Source organism: Cheilinus undulatus, linkage group 23 (assembly GCF_018320785.1).
Source record: "Cheilinus undulatus linkage group 23, ASM1832078v1, whole genome shotgun sequence".
NCBI classification, from domain to species: Eukaryota; Metazoa; Chordata; class Actinopteri; order Labriformes; family Labridae; genus Cheilinus; species Cheilinus undulatus.
In genome coordinates this window covers 15,034,659-15,051,759 of record NC_054887.1, presented here as the reverse complement: position 1 = coordinate 15,051,759, position 17,101 = coordinate 15,034,659, and the positions used below count along the sequence as shown (strand labels likewise).

General features: G+C 40.8%; 1 protein-coding gene across 2 annotated transcripts in view; it reads right to left on the bottom strand.

Moving 5' to 3' along the window:
* Positions 1-1,088: 1,088 nt before the first annotated feature.
* The window catches only part of scube1 (signal peptide, CUB domain, EGF-like 1), a 152,892-nt gene continuing 136,879 nt past the window's right edge, over positions 1,089-17,101 (bottom strand). For both annotated transcript variants that reach the window (XM_041780281.1, XM_041780282.1), the window contains 14 exons: positions 12,756-12,872; positions 12,475-12,597; positions 12,274-12,393; positions 9,171-9,269; positions 8,713-8,829; positions 8,438-8,596; positions 8,099-8,302; positions 7,843-8,004; positions 6,185-6,352; positions 5,336-5,497; positions 4,988-5,185; positions 3,702-3,854; positions 3,466-3,545; positions 1,089-3,020 (listed from right to left, as the gene is read on the bottom strand). In XM_041780281.1, coding sequence (XP_041636215.1) covers positions 2,868-3,020; positions 3,466-3,545; positions 3,702-3,854; positions 4,988-5,185; positions 5,336-5,497; positions 6,185-6,352; positions 7,843-8,004; positions 8,099-8,302; positions 8,438-8,596; positions 8,713-8,829; positions 9,171-9,269; positions 12,274-12,393; positions 12,475-12,597; positions 12,756-12,872 — 2,015 coding nt within the window. In that variant the 3' untranslated portion in view covers positions 1,089-2,867. The remainder of the gene's footprint in view (positions 3,021-3,465; positions 3,546-3,701; positions 3,855-4,987; positions 5,186-5,335; positions 5,498-6,184; positions 6,353-7,842; positions 8,005-8,098; positions 8,303-8,437; positions 8,597-8,712; positions 8,830-9,170; positions 9,270-12,273; positions 12,394-12,474; positions 12,598-12,755; positions 12,873-17,101) is intronic.

Below are 17,101 nucleotides of genomic sequence, written 5' to 3'. Positions count from 1 at the left end.
GAAGAGCACCATTTCTGTCTTATGTGCACATTTCTTAACCCTACAGTCTGCATTTTTGAGATCTCTAAGTGTTAATGTTTCCTAGCTGTGTATAAACAGGGCTTGAAGCTACTTGAACTGAGAGCTTTCAGGAATAACTGCAAGCTATGGAGTGAGAACAACAAGAGGAGACACAGCTTGTCTTTCATGTGGCACATTTCAAAACAACACAAAAAGGAAACAAATACGCAACTTTTTTCCTACAGTTTAAAATATAAAATTCAAGTGCAATTAAAGTTCCAAATATTAGTTACATCACATACATTTCTCTCTAAAGTAACAATCTGTTACTTGCAGGTAGTTTATCTCATCTTGTTATATATCTTTTTTTTTCATTATTTAAAAAAATTACAATATAGACTTTGCGATTCACCCCATTTATTCTTCCCTGTGCTCCGAGGGATAAAATCCACGTTTCCACATTTTAACTTTTCTCTCTAATCTTTTTAAAATGTGTTTTAAGTGCACCAACTTTTCCCTCATCTTTGTCTTGTGCACGTCGGGGCCAATAAATCATTTTCATCCTTGTACACTGTGTGGGCTGATACATCCGAACACATCATGCATGTCCACACAAACATACACATCTTACATATTTCAACCTATCTGCGACGAGGGCCTCTGCAAGTTCTGACTGTATAAATAGAACAAAAACAAACAACAACACAGAAAAAAGCAAGGAGTGATAGAGGTTTGTTAATGAAGGTGCAAAGGCTGGAAGAGCAGAGGATGTGCAGAGATAAGGTTTGACTGATAAGTTGATTTGTTTATACTGGCCTTTGACTAAATAATATATTTCTAGGCAAGTTTAACTTATCTAACCCTGTCTGTCTATGTCCCAATTTAGGGGCTGCATCCTTTGGAGGATGCATTTGTTTTGAAGGCAACTTCAAAAGGAGCCGAAAAAAAAAAATACAGTGCATTCATTTCTTTCAAATTTTTTATGTTGCAGCCTGATGTTACCGATTGATTTAATTCATTTTTTCTCTCATTAATCTTTACTCAGTATAATGACAAAGTGAAAAATGAATGAAGTATTCAGACCCTTTGCAACAACACTTGAAATAAAGTTCAGGTGCCTCCCATTTCTCTGGATCTTTGCTGAGATGTTTCTACACTCTGATTGGAGTCTGCCTGTTGTAAATAAATTGATTGGACATGATTTGGAAAGGCACACAACTCCCTATAGAAGACCTCACAGCTAAAAATGCATATCAGAGCAAAAACCCAGCCATTAAGTAAACGGAACTGCCTGCAGAGCTCAAGGACAGGATTTTTGCAAGGCACAGATCTGGGGAAGGCTACGTGATCTGAGCAGTGGCATCCATAGTTCTCAAATGGAAGAAGTTTGGCATAACCAGGACTCTTCCGAGAGCTGGTCACCCGGACAAACTGAGCAATCGGGGATGAAAGGCCGAAGTAAGAGAGGTGACCAAGACCCTGATGCTCACTCTGACTGAGCTCCAGAAAACCTGTGTGGAGATGGGACAAAGTTCCAGAAGGATGACCAACGCAGCAGCCCTCCACTGATCTAGGCTTTGCTGCAAAGTGGCCAGACAGAAGCCTCTCCTCAGAGCAAAAGATATGAAAGCCCTTTTGGAGGTGGCAAAAAAGCACTGAAGTACTCAGACTGTGAGAAAAGAGTCTCTGGTCTGATGAAACCAAGACTGAATTGTATGGCCTATATTCTAAATGTAATGTCTTGGGGAAACCAAGCACCACTCATCACCGGCCAAATACCATCCAAACAGGGAAGCATGGTGGTGGCAGCATCATGCCGTGGGGGTGTTTTTCAACAGCAGGGACTGGTCAGGGTTGAAGGAAAGCTGAATGAAGCCAAGCAAGATATTCTCAATGAAAACCTATTCAGCAGCACTCAGGACCTCAGACTGGACCAAAGGTTCACCACTTAACATGACAATGACCCTAAGCACATAGCCAAGACAACACAAGAGTAGTTATGGGACGACTCTGAATGTCCTAGAGGGGCCCAGCCAGAGCTGTTATTTTAACCCTATCGAACATCCCTGGAGAGACCTGAAAATGGCAGTCCAATGATGGTCCCCATCCAACATAAGTGAGCATGAGAAGGCTTGCAAAGAAGAATAGCAAAAAAAATCCCCAAATCCAGGCGTGCAAAGCTTGTAGTGTCATATTCGAAAAGACTTAAGGCTGTAATTAATAAAAAAAACTGAAAAAGTGAAGGGGTCTGAATGCACTGAACATCTTCTGTTGTATAGTCAACCATGATCCAGCTAATGCAGTCTTCATAGCCAAAAATATTCCAAGATTCAAGCTGCTGGACTGCCAAACAGCTGGGTAATGACATTTTAGAAGTAATTGGTTTCAATTCAGTCTGATAGCTACAAATAAAGCTGTCAAAAACACTAAAGCTGGGCATACATTAATTTCAAGCCGATTCAGTGGTAGGGGAAAGAGGTGTATTGGGATGTCAAAATCTTCAGTAACATTGAGCCAAAACAGTTCAATTTGGCAATAAATGGTAAGAGACCAATATATACAAACACATTTATAGATGAAGTTTCTTGCTACATAATAGGACATGTAAATACTGGCCTTCAAAAATGCATATCAGTCAAACTTTAGCTGCACACATTGGAGGAAAGGCTGTCATGTAAAGATGTTTTACTAAAGGTGGGGAAAGGCATCGTGTGACAAAGAAAAAGAAGAGCTGTCACAGAAGAGGAACGTAAATGTATTGACCCAGGCAGAGGGGAAATAGACACGGGGGGGGGGGTTACATTTAGGTCGTTGAATTTGGAATGACGCAGGGCTCCTTTATCAGGAGATCAGAGAGGCCCCGCCTCCTATTTGTATGGCCGTAGGAACCTGGTGACTTTGGAGCGCAGCAGCTTGATGAAGGAGCGAGGGAACATCTCTTTGGACTCCTGCGCCGTGTACCTGAAGTAGTTCTGAGGATGGGCCAGCACGTCAAACAGGGCCTTTATTAGCTTCTTATCCTGCAGGGACGACAAACGTTTGATGACAACCATAATATATTAACAAGTAAATCCATGCATGTCATCTGACAGCATCTCTGCTACTGACCCTTAGCTGGCTTTCTTACTGGTCAGCTGACCTAACGCAAGACAACTTCTGGTGAAACAAACTTTGCTTAGGCCAAGTCTTTTCAGTGCATAGCAGTGATATTGTAACCTTAATTTGGTTACTTTAACTTTGTTAAAAGGTGTGCTTGGGGTGTCTAGTATCTGTAAGTATTTTTTACCTGTTTCCTAAGTGGACATCATACACACTTCCTTTCATACTCAGTGTCATTTATTATATGAGTATAAGTGTTTGTTATTAAACTTTATTGTAAGTCTGCAAATCTCAGAAATGCTTATATTTCCTCTGGATTAAAACAAGCACCGTGTCACTGAGGTAATGCAGTGTATTGTTCATTACCTTCAGTATCTCCTGGTGGTTCTCTGAGGCGTAGAGCCTGCCGTCTCTCACTATGTCTTCTATCAGCTGCTGGTAGTCCTCTGAAATATAACAGGGTAACAGCATTAAAACAAGAACTGAAGAGTTTAGGGCTAACTTGTTGAGTTATGATAGATGGCAGTGTTAAAGATCTGAAAACAAACAAAAAAAAACCTCTGTAATGTCAAGGTTACATCTAACTTTGGAAGATGACTCACCGTCGTAGGTGACGTATGGGACCTGGAAGCCTTTGCCACTGTTGCCCTCGTTGGACTTGAACTGAATCCAGAGTTTACGGGACCGAGAGGTGAAGGCGATGGGCCGCTCATACGTCTGACACGTCTCATAGGTGGTGATGGAGGTGGAGAGGGCTGGAAGAGGATTAGAAAAGGTCTTAGTACACATTCTATAAAAAGTAATGCTAAACTAAGTTTTTTCCCCTTTTATTGATTTTATAAATCAGCCATGGGGAATATAATCTGGCCTTTTTGACAAAAAAACCTCTCTCATGTCAAAGTGAAAACAGATTTTTACAATGTAATGTCAATTAAACGAAAATATGTTATGTAAAATAAGTTACTGCATAAATGTTCATCCCAATTATATTCAGCCAATTGGTGAGAGTAGCCTCACAATCAGTAAAATGTAGATCACCTGAGTGCAGTGAATGTGTCTCAAGTGATAGTAGTATAAAGACACCTGTGTCTGGAAGGTCCAGCCACTGGTTAATCAGTATTCCTGGCTACCATTACACCACGAAGACAAAGGAACACTCCAAGCAACTCTGAGAAAAGGTTATTGAAAGTATAAGTCAAGGGATTCAAACAAAAACAAAATATCCAGGCACTGAACACATGCCTAGAGCAGGCTGTCCTCACAAACTGACTGACTCTGAAGGAGTTACAGGCTTCAGCAGCTGACATACAGTGACTGAGAGACTCTGCATACAACAGCTGTTGCACAGGTTCTTCACTAGTCAAAGCCACCCTCAACAGTGGGAGGGTGGCAAAGAGAAGGCCACTGTTGAGGAAAACTCATCTTAAATTTTGAATAGAGTGCGCCAAAAGGCATGTGGGAGACTCCATGGTCAAGTGGAACAAAGTTCTTTGGTGTGATGAGACCAACATGGAGCTTTTTGGTGGACACCAAACACTGCACATCACCACAAACCCCACTGTGAAGCATGGTGGTGGCAGGATCACGCTGTGGGGATGCTTCTTGGCAGCTGGCCCTGGAAGGCTTGTAAAGGTAGAGGGTAAAATAAATGCGGCAAAATAAAGAAAAATCTTGGAGGACAATCTTATTCTGTCTGCATACAGCGAAGGCTACACAGATATGGTTTAAAGAACACAAGGGGAATGTTCTGGAGTGGCTGAGTCAAAGCCGAGACTTCAGCCTAATAAAGGTGATTCGTTGAGCACCATATGCCTCAGACAATGAGCTATCTAAATTGGGCCTATGTTCAGTGTAGATGTGTAAATTGTTCATTAAGATGTCTTTTTACCACTCTTTCTCATGACCAGCACATCTCCACACTCATCCTCGATGGGGAGGAAGATCTCTGGCACCACGATGAGAATCCGCCGTTTGTGTGGGGGGTTGATGGTCCAGACACAGTCCACGTTGGATGGGTAGTCTCCAGGGTAGTTTGGAGACTCGATATAGCCCGTGTATTCTCCCAGCTCACCTCCACACAGCTGATCTGAGGGAGAAAAAAACAGAATCAATTTGAAATAAACAACTTTTGTAAAGTCTACCACAGTGCCTGAGGCCTCTCCATCTGGTACTCCTTATCATCACTCACGCTTGGAGTATCATTTAAATTCTTCAGGAAGATGTAAAGTAGCTTTACTTTTGCAGTGGGAGACGTTGGTGGCACCATCGAAGTCTGTGGTTGTATTCCCTGGACAGGTGATGCAGTAATTCTGCCCAAACTCAGACTGGTACGTTCCCTGGGGGCAGCGGATGCAGCGGTGCGTGCTGGAGTTGTAGTAATGTCCCGGAGCACAGTGCACTGAGGAGGAACACAAAGTGAAAAGTGAATAAACAGCAGAGCGTTTTAAAGATGCATCTCACAGCTGGGATTTTATTCATGCATCGATAACAGAACAAGCAGATAAACAAAGCATTAAACAGCATCGTATAGATGACTTTATGGTGCAAATGCCTTCTAACACACATCTGCACAATCCTTTATGGTGACATTAACAAGCAAAGTGCTGACAAATGGCTTGTCTCTGCAAATGTCAGGATTAACATACTCAGTTTCTGAGCAGAAGATAAAAACCTCCAATCACGCAGGAGAAAGTCAACCAATCCAAGAATAATAAACAAGATGGAGAGCTTAGTCATCTCTCAGGCTCCCTGTTTCACTTTAAGAAAAAGAAAAATCAAGAAGGATGATGCTAAGAGGCTACATAGCTTACTGAGTGCTCGATGGGTTCAGGGGAGAAACTGAAGTTTAAAAGCTGCAATCGCAGATGTTTTTACCCAGAGATCTCTGTATGAAGTGGCTGTAAGTGTTTTACCATGACTTTAGAGAGTATGTACAAACCTCATTTAACAGCCTCAGAGCAAATAAAGCCTCCAGCCCCCCCTAAAAAATCTTCAGTGCCCCCTGAAGGAGGTTCACACCCCAGGTTGGGAACCAAGGAGCCATAGGACAGTAAAAAGGTAAAGTTGCACATATGATCACAGTTACCTTTGGCCTCACAGTCCCTGAAGGAGACCGATCCTTCATATTTGGTCATCAAACCTCCTCCACAAGGAAAACAAAGGACCCGACCTGGCTCTGGCTGGTACGAGCCCAGAGGACACTGCTGACATGGACGAAACCCATCAGCAGAGAAATGACCTGCTGGACACTGACCTGAGGACAGGACAGAAGAACATAATTTACCTCATTTAAATCTTCTATATATGTTCATCTGTAGCTTTTAGTCTTCCGCTAAATCTCTATCTTAAAGATGTGGCTCACATTCAGTTTGCACTGATGGCCACAAGGTGGTGCCAATCATTGCATACTTGTCAGCATGAGTCTCCATGGTAGTGAGACCAGAATTACTGCAGACCAGCAACACTTTTAGTCCAAATTAATTAAATACCTCACTTTTCAGCAAAGAATTCATATGACAGAAAAAATGCACATATTTTTTCAGTCTGGAGAGGAATCTGAAGTTCTAAAAAACAGGTACTTAAGAAAAAATGCAGGAAAAGGATACATCAGACAGGTTTTTAAAGGTAAGAATGAATGCTAAAGAAATACAATGAAATAAATAAAATATAACTTAAAAAAGATGGGTAGAAAGTAAGGAAGATAATGACATTCTATCAGAAAAAAATAGATGAATAAAAGATAAATGAGTGAATAAGCAGGAATGATAAGAAAAAAATGCTTGTTTATCTTCCCTTAACAGAGATCAGTTCAATTTAACCTGGAAGGCTTAAATTTCTTTTCATAGGTCATGTTATGTTACGTGTATGTCACGTACTATAAGATCTATTTAAGCAGTTTAACTGTTTATTTGCTTGTTTGATGATAAAAAGTCAAATATAAATATAATTGCATCGGGGCACAGGTGGTCTAGTGGTTTTAAGCACTCCCAATGTACAAGGTTGGCTCAGGTCGAATCCGGCCTGTGGCAACCTCCCACATGTCTCTCCCCATCTCTCTCATCCCTGTTTCTGATCCTGTCCACTGTTCTCCTCTGTCAACACAGGCATAAAAAGCCCAAAAATAAATCTTTAAACAAATAAAGTTGCATGCTGTGTGCAACCTTTTTTCATATCACTGTCTAAGCATCATGCATAAATCATTTTTGTTTATGCTTTCAGGAACAATTAAATCGCCAATACTGGCTTATTGTTATACTGGCCATTAGTTTAAAAGGAACTATGAGTCAGCATCTTTGATGCTCAAATGTGGTTGATGTGGGCTTGCAATGTGAAATGAAAAAATACATACTGTATGTTCCTTCACTAGCAGCCTTTATCGGTACTTGATTTTGAAAAATGTTGAAAATCTGCAATTACAAAGTCTGCCTTGGCATTTAGATGTCTCTTGCTGTCCTTGTAGGTGTGCTTGAACTATGAGGCATATATCTACATTTACTTTTAGTCATTAAGGCTTGTATTTTAAATGTAAATAAGAGATCAAGAGTGTACAAAAAGAACATCAACAGAAGATTTTATTATCCATAAAGTCTCAAATATCTCTTTACATTAAGAAAATTACATATTTCGTAGGCCATGGCCTGGGGCCAATAAATTATTAAAACTGCTCTGAGATGTCAGAAGAGGACTAGGAATGACAAACTGAATAATATCAGAACAAAAATAAAAGATTATTTTGTGATCTACCTCCACACTGAGACACATTCTTAGCTCCAGCAATGCCTTGTCCTTCAGTGCTGGGACACGGCTCACAGGACAACTGACCCACCGTGTCCTGGTACGTCCCGGGGGGACACTGAACGCACTGCTCCTGCTCGCCACTGTAGAATGTTCCCACACCGCAGCTCACTGAGGAAAACATCATCACAAGCACGTCCTTAATTATTACTGTCTAACAATGACAAAACATTAACTCAAAATTTAAAGGGAACTCCAAACGTACCACATTTTCCATCTCTGAGGACTTGTCCGGTGCTGCAGGACTCAGCCCCCTCAGGGACCCTAGATGGTTTCTGTGCCACTTCATACTCGGTCCCAGAGAACTGGATGTAGAACTGCTGCTTGTTGATGGACTTCCTGAGTGTCCGCATGGCGCTCTGCAGCTTCTGCTTCATCCTTTCCCGCACACACTCCACGTTACACGTGTCTGAAGAGAGAAGATGTGGATCATTCTGTGTTTTGTCTGCTTGTTCTCCTGTCCGAAAACTTTCAGAACAATTCGGTATGGCATGAAAATACATCTCTATCAGCCTTACTTAACAGATGAGAACAAACATCTCACCTGAAGCTTCCTCCTCCTTCATCTCCATCTCAAACTCTGCTGTGATGTGGGAAACCTCCTTCGTGGGAGATTTACGTCCTCGTCTGCGTTTCTTAGACGAGTCACACTTTAGGTTTACAAAGGTTACCTGGCAATCATCAGTGCATGGGAACTGGCCTCCTGTCAGGTGGGAAAATTAATGAGGAGGAAAAGAGAGAGGGGTTAATCTTTGATAAAAGGTAGTAAAAGGGAATATCATCCAGGTAAACTCAAAATATGGGGAGGTTTTATTTTACCTTGCATGTTCTGTCTGGATGCGTCTCTGTGTTTCTCCTTGTTCCGGGGTCTCAGGTGACACTTGGCGTCTTTAATCTTGAACCTGGCCTTCTGTTTGATGGGCGGGGCCAGAGTGTCTTCATTCATAAAGAGCAAACAGAAACAAGTTTGTTTATCATGAGCTGCAGAAAAAAGTCAAAATTTTTGAGTATGAAAAGTTGTACACTTAACAGGAAAAAGTAAACTTTCTGAGTTAAAAAGTCCTAAATATGGGGGTGAAAAGTCAGTTTAAAAGCAGAAAAATTCATAAGAACTCTGTGACTGTTGAGTGATCATCAGAGTAACTCAACATGTGCATGTGTGGACTAGATTTCAAAATTACCCACCTACACATGAATCTCAGCCCTGAAAGCTTGGCAATTCTTTGCCTTGCTTTGCCTTGAATATTTCATTTCCCATGATGCTCATCAAACTGTACCTGCACAGGTAGGTAAGGCAGTGGTGGCATTCCTCTTCTGAGGCACTTTACCAGGCTGGACAGGAACACCGCAGCTTAACGTGTAGCTATTCTCTGAGTCTGGAGGAAATAGACAAAGGAAAGCAGAATAAGAAAACAAGAAGAGATGTAATCCATGAGTAGGATGAGAGATATCAGAGGTGACGGGTGTTTTAATTTCTTCTGCAGGACTGTGTTTGAGTTGGTGATGTCCTGAAGCCACGACGCTGTTCTGAGGATTGAAAAGAATTTCATAAATGTTGTCTGAACCTTTGTCTGGTCCTGAAACTCAGCTGCCATGTGATCTCAAATCTCCGTCGAACAATTAAAGCCTGAATGAAAGATCTATGATCCCCATCTCGCGGTCTTCGAGCGCACACAAACACTCAGAGAAATTTCACCTGAGAAATGAGGGATGAAGCCTTCAGAGGTCATAAAATCCTGATGATTAAATAAGAGCCGGGTTGAATTCAACCACAGGAATTTACATGGCTCCATCCCCCTAAAATTAAAACTCACTCCAAAAGGACAGAAAAACAAATATTTCACCTCCTGCCGCTCAGCTATTCATCATTCTCACACCGCCGACGCCAAGTTAAACGGATCGAGCGCCACGCTATGGAAAAATTGTGTGATCAAAGAATGTAATCAATTTACAGATGTGTGTTAAGTACTATCACAGGAGATGGAGCAGGGTGCCAGCCAAAGAGCTGTGAAGTGTGAAGCCAAGAAAACCACGATGAGAGAAAAACACATCAGTCTGAGTGAAGAGCCCCCCGAGGAGGAAACAGATACAGGAACACAGGGAGGGCGCCGCTTCATCAGGATCAGAGAGAATGAAGACTATAGAGGCTGTGTCTACAAACTATCTCCACCAGAGGGCAGCAGCGTTTACAGCATGTCACTATATATATATATATATATATATATATATATGTGTGTGTATATATATATATATATATATATATGTGTGTGTATATATATATATATATATATATATATATATATACACAAATGATAGAGGGAAATTAAAGCAGATGAATTTCATCTGCTTTTAACCAACTTTAAGGTATGATAAATGAGTTTATAAGCATATGAATTAAAAATTTTGTTTCATTTTTGCTTAAATACTTCCACCAAATAAGAGTAACATATAAAAAAGTCTATTTAACATCTAACAGCAAACTTGAACTACTTTCAAGAAACCTGTAATTCTATTCAATAAAGTCAAAATGAGCATTTTAGAAATCTGCAATGACTGCATTTTCAGATTCAACCCTTTTTCCCAAAAAGTTGGGGCACTGTGTTAAATGTAAAAAAAAAAAAAAAGAATGCAATGATTGTCGAATTTCAGAACAACAACACAAAACTACACATAAGATGTTGAAGCTGAGACAGCTCTCTATTTCGTGAAAAAATTAGTCCTTCTTGAATTTGATGGCAGAAACAAGTCTCAAAAAGTTTGGATGGGACAACAAAATGCTGGAAAAGTAAGTGATACTAATGAAAAACAGCAGGAGCATTTTGCAACTAATTAGGGCAATTGGCAACAGGCCAGGGTATAAAAGGAGCATGTTGGAAAAGCAGAGTCTCTCAGTCTCTCAAGTAAAGATGGGCAGGAGTTCACCAGTCTTAAAATTGTGGGACAATTTCAGAAAAATGTTCCTCAATGTAAAATTGTGAAGACTTTGCATACCCCACTATCTACAGTAAAGAATGTTATCAAATGATTCAGAGAATCTAGACAAATCTCTGTGTACGAGGGACAAGGTCGAAGGTCAATATTAGAAGCTTGTGATCTTTGGGCCCTAAAGCGGCACTACATTAAAAACAGGAATGGTTCTGTGCTGAAAATCTCTGCATGGGCTTAATAACACTTCCAGGAATCACTGTCTGTCAAGAAAGTCTGCGTAATAGTGTTAGTTCAGGCAGGCAATGGAGTCAAGTCCTGCCATGATTGAGATCAGCTAATACAAGCCCTCATCAGCTGACGGCCAACTGAATTGCTCTAAGCATGCTATTGGCTAATTGCTCTCATACTGCCTTATTTAACTGCTCTTGCCTGGCTATGCTCTGCCGCTCTCTTTGAAAGCTGCTCTTGCAACCCCTCCTCCACCCCAGCTCCTCCTTCATTCTGTTCTGACTAAATCAATGTCCTTCTGTTGTCACTGATGACTGGTCTGCCCTGGTTTTTTGCTGCATGTGCTGTTCCTGCTTTATACTTTCCACATGGGTTTGTTGAAGGGCAGGGGGATCCTAGAACAGCCACACCAACAATCATGTATAACAGAACAAGTGCTAATTGATAACTGCTGATTAAAAAAATATCTATAGCCTCAAATCATATGTTTCTTGACAAAGTGGTCCTGACTGAAATGCAAGTTAAAGCTGTGTCATACAAAGAAGAAGCTCCAGAAATGCAGGCATCTTCTCTGGACCGAAGCTCACTTAAAATGGACTGAGGCAACATGGAAAACTGTTCTGGGGTCATAAAAGGAAAAGTCAGGCCTGTTGAGCTGCTAGAATCCTACATCTGACACGAATGAGACAACATACTTCTCCAAAAAACCTCCAGCAGCTGGTCTTCTCACTTTTGAGATGTTTACAGACTGTTGTTAAAAGAAGAGGGGGTGCTACACAATGGTAACCATGGTCCTGCCTCTACTTTTTAAAGATGTGTTGTAGCCATAAAATTCAAATTGGGCAAATATGTTTCATGAAATAGTAAAATGTCTCAGTTTCAACATCTGATATGTTATTTATTTATTGAGAACAAAATATGGGTTTATGAAAATCATTGCATTCTGCTTTTATTTACATTTTACACAGCGACCCAACTTTTTTGGAATTAGGGTTGTAATACACTGACCTCTCATGATATACAAACCATTTTTCATCTTTCATATTTTGGCATAATGTCTCTGCAAAAGACTTGAGCAGTTAGGGACAAAATTCATGCCCTTTTTAGGAATAAGTAAAGGGTTATGTTTAGGTAGGAAGTGGTTATGGTTGGATTAGATTAAACCAGGAAATGACTAAAAGCCTGAGTAAATACCTCAAAAGTGAGGAGAATCAATGTGTGTACCTGCGAGGAAGAGGGCGTTGGAAGGGCAGGAGAGCGAGCAGACCTCGGCCCCGCCGCTCTTGGCACAGGTCAGCTGAGCTCGGGGCGCTGGCTTCCCATTGGGCAGACACTTCACCGCCTCTGAGGAACACACAGAGTCACATCACCCATAACCCCGCCGTGACAGAGTAACACTCAAATAGAAGGAGATTTGATGCTTACCGATGCAGTCCTTCTTGTTCCAGTGGAGCTTCTGTCCCAGTGGACAAACGCACTCGTAGCTGCCCTGAGTGTTGATGCAGCCGTACTCACAGCTGCCGTTATTGATGCTGCACTCATCGATGTCTGAGACAAAAACACAGACCACATCAACTATCAGATACTGTCTGCATTTCTCTCTCTCTGTCAAGCAACTGATGCAATAATTTTATACTGCATGAAGTCTGACCACATCATGATCATGTTTATCTAGTTTAAAATGTGTCCGTCACACAGACTCTCACCTCCACAGTGGGTGAGGCCGTACAGGATGTATCCTTTGTTGCAGAGGCACTCAAAGCTGCCGGGGTAGTTAATGCATGTGTGATCGCAGGTTCTCTCAAAGGAGCACTCGTCGATGTCTGAGGGGAACAGAGAGATTCATGATGTGAAAACATGTACTATATGGACAAAAGTATTTGGCCACACTTTGAATGATTGAATTTAGGTGTTTTGATCAGACCTGTTACCACAGGCAAGGCCGCCTATAAGGGGTAATAAAATGGAGAGCTTTCTGATGCCCAGATACATGGAGGGGTCAGCCCATGGAGGTCAGCAAATCATGATCCATTGTTGAGTTCATCTTTGATAACTAAAAATTATATTTTACAACTTTAAGGAAAAATATTAAATGGTTGAGAAAATTTTTAAAATGGGTGAAAAGTGGAATAGATGGTTTAAAAGTGGCAAAAATTGTCAAAAAGTGGGAGAAAGAGATTAAGAGGCAAAATGGGATGAAAGTAGCAAAAGTTAATTACAAAAAAGGGGCAAAAATGAGAGGAATAACTTGTGAAAAGCAGTTAAAAAGAGGCAAAAAGGGTCTAAAGTGGCAAAAATGGTGAATAAGTGGGTAAAACAGGCAAAAATGGGTTGCAAAAATTGGTTCAAAAATGGCAAAATTTCTTAAAAAATTGAGAAAAGATTTTGAGAGAGGCAAAAATGGGAATAAAGTAGGAAAAATGGTGAAAGAACGTTGAAAAGCTGCTAAAATGTGGCAAAATTGATGTAATTAACAAGAAAAGTGAAATGTGGCAAAATGAGTTAAAGGAGCAAAAAGTAGCAAAAATTGGTTAAAAATGGCAGAAATTGGTTATCTGGCAAAAAATGTCAGATAAAGATGTGAAAAGGGGTTAAAAGTGGAGTAAAGCAGCAAAAATGAGTGAAAACAGTGGTGAAGAGGGACATCTGGGAAACTTTACCTGCCTGACTGCACTGTGCCAACTGTGAAGTTTGGTGGAGGAGGGATTATGGTATGGGGCTGTTTATCAGGGTTTGGTTTAGGCCTCTTATCTCCAGTGAAGAGCAATCTTACTGCTTCAGTATACCAAGACATTCTGGACAATGCTATGCTTCCATTTTTGCGGCAACAGTTTGAGAAAGGACCTTTTCTATTTCAAGATGACGTGGTTTGAGGAGTTTGGTGTGGAAGAAACTGACTGGCCTGCTCAGAGCCCTGAACTCAACCCTGTCAAGCACCTTTTGGATGCACTGCACCAGAGATTGTGAGGCAGGCCTCGTCATCCAACATCAGTACCTGACTGTATACAGTATGAATGGGCACAAATTCCCACGGAAACACTAAAAAAATCTTTGAAAGCCTTCCAAGAAGAGTGGAGGCTGCTAAAGCAGCAAAGTGGGCTACTCCATATTAAAGTACATGTATTCGAATACGTCATTTAAGTCCCTGTTGGTGTTATAGTCAGGCGGCTGAATAGGTTTGAGAACAGGAGTGAGCTGAGGAGATTAGATGATAAGAAAGCATCAGCATGAGTGGAATAAAACAAGTAAAGGTCAGCAGGATGAGACGTTTACAGACATTACAGACTTAATGACTCATTTACAGACAGACTACTGATGAAGGACTGAAGAGGTGGCCTCATTAATCACAGAGGACATGATAGTAAACAAATACATGACATCCACTTTAAGAGCTCTTCTCATATCTACAAAAACAGCGGTGAACTGAGGCTGAAAGTATCACTTTACTAAAGACTGTGGTGAGCATGGCTGTGCATGTGTTTATGTATTCTCATCCAGCAATAAACAATATTAACCTATCAGGGCTGGAGGCCAGTGTTTCAGGCTCACCTGGTTTATTTCAGGATGTCCTGTCAGAGCTTTACAGCAGCTAAAAATACAACCAGTTATAATGGAGTTTGTCATGTGGAGTAAAGGCCTCAGTGTTGGCTCAGTAGATACTGCAGAGAATGTCCATCTGAGGGTCTAGGAAGAAGTTTTCTGTTGGGAGTTTGTTGAATGTACAAGGAGTATAAAGGAAATTGGAGTTTTCAGCTATGTACTGTCTTTTCTTATTTTTCTATTTTTCTATTCCCCACATTTGAACACAGATATCTGAAATTTAAAATGCCTACTTTAACAAAAAAAAGGCAGGATAGTGAAACTTCAGTGCATAAATTGTGACTTATGCAAATGTAGTCGTGTTAATCGTTCCACTACCATCACTTCCAATGGTGGTGGTAGTGGTGGACTCAGGATGTCTAAAGTGCAGGGGTAGAAATTGTACAAAAGGGCACCTGCTGTATGTGGTGAAGGAAAAGCACACAAAAAGCCATACATTACAGTTAAATAGTAAGAAACCCTGGTTAATGTTATTTTCCAAACTGTGTGTGAGGATGGCAGTGAAAATGAACTTAATAATGAGGAACTTATGGCACTTAATTAGATTTTTTCCGTTACTAGACATGTGCTGAGACAGACGCTGTTTTATAAGACAATAAGAAACACAGGTTATTAAAAGTTAAAGAACCTTTGGGCCATAATTATAGCCACGTACTTTTTCTTCCCATTGAAGCCAGCTATTGCACCATTCCAATGACACTATCCACACCTTCATAGCCTAAACAGAAGCTTTTTTAGCAAGCATGGATCTGGGTGACAATCTGGGATGTTTCAACATGAATTTCATACAAGTAAGTCCAAAATTGAGTGTCTTTTAACCCATTTTTTAATCATTTTTTAATTGTTTATGCCTCTAGCTTTGCATGCTAACGGCTAAACTGTATTCCAGAAGGCTTTGTGACAGGCTCTGTTGTTGGGTCATGCTTTGTGAAGCTACACATCTATGACTGCGCAAATCATGGTGGAGGCAGCCTGAGTAGCTCACAATGGAGAGAAAGAGAGATAGAGAGCCTGTGATGTGTCCCTCTGTGTCTCTGCAGACAGGAACTGCTTTGAAAAATGGCACAAATAGAGCCAATAAGAAATCCCAAGGGCTTTTTTGGTAAATATGTGAATATTTTGAAGACTTTTTGTCACAGAACGATTGTTTTTCACTTTTTGGACGAGAGAACAAGTTTGTTCAAAAAAGTCTTAAGGGTAGATCCACTGTAGCACAGCTTTTTGCGTGTTTTTTACCTCTCTCTCTGAAAATTTTGTTCTACGTAGTTTTCTGTCTCACTTCGTCATTGTGGTACTGGTGATCTAAGTGCAAAGCCACTGATGCACTAAGTGTGCTCGGCAGTGATAATTTTAGCATCTGCATCTCATCATCATTAATTCTTCAGTGAATAAGTTGCAAAACAGAAGCTATTAGTAGGCGCAAATGTTGTGCTAATGTCAGCGCTATTAGCAAGTGAATGCCCCGAAGGGGGCACTTTGTCAAATTGAGTCTAATTAGAGGGCACCTTAGAGGGAACTTATCATGCTTCTATATGACAAAGGGATCCACAAAGGCACTTTTGCAGTGTTTTTTAAACATTGGGACACCAGGGTGGGCAAGTAGTTAATAAGATTTTTTCCTGTCACTTCAGAGCATACAAAGACCTTGACAAAGGCTGCGCTTAAAGCAATGCTTTGCAGCAACTTTCATTTTCCTGAATGAATTATGTGAAATTAGATCATTTCCCATGGCACACCTGCTGATCACTCATGGCACAATAGTGTGCTTCAGCACAAATGTTGAAAATCATAGCTTTTAACCATGAGAGCATTTTACAGGGTCTACCTTTTATACATAACTCAGTATGAAAGTTAAATCTATTCTTCTACTTCCACCAGAATGATTTTAAACACAAGTGCCTGCACTTCTATGTGAGCAACCTTAGGAATGCCTCTAGGAATGATGGCTACTTGAAGATAATTTCAGCATCATCTTTTGTTATTATTTTGATTAAGAGCCTCCTGGTGGCAGCCTCACAAAGCTGATGGATTGCACAGATTCCATGTCTGTCATCAGGTGGTTCCATCTTGCAAAGCTTCAAGCTTATAACCTTGTTCCTGCTCAGAGCATGACCAGACCAATCAGCATCATGTCCACCTGCTTCTGACCTCCATAATTCTACATGTCTATGTTGGATCTTTTAGTACAAATGTCCTCTTACATTAAGAATGTGCTGATTTTGCTGGCCTCTGATGCTGAGGTGTTTACGTAAGGAACACTGACCTTTCTGCCATTGTGAAAATTCAGAATACAAATATCAATCCATGGGAATCGCTAATGAAACTCCAGCAAACGATCAATCTCTCTGCTGGAGCTCCTTAGCCAGCTCTGGCACATGCTCAGCAGTGTATCACCGGGAGCTGTTTTCTCTGGATGAGCTCACTCCCAAAGAAAAGAGCTGACAAATTAAAC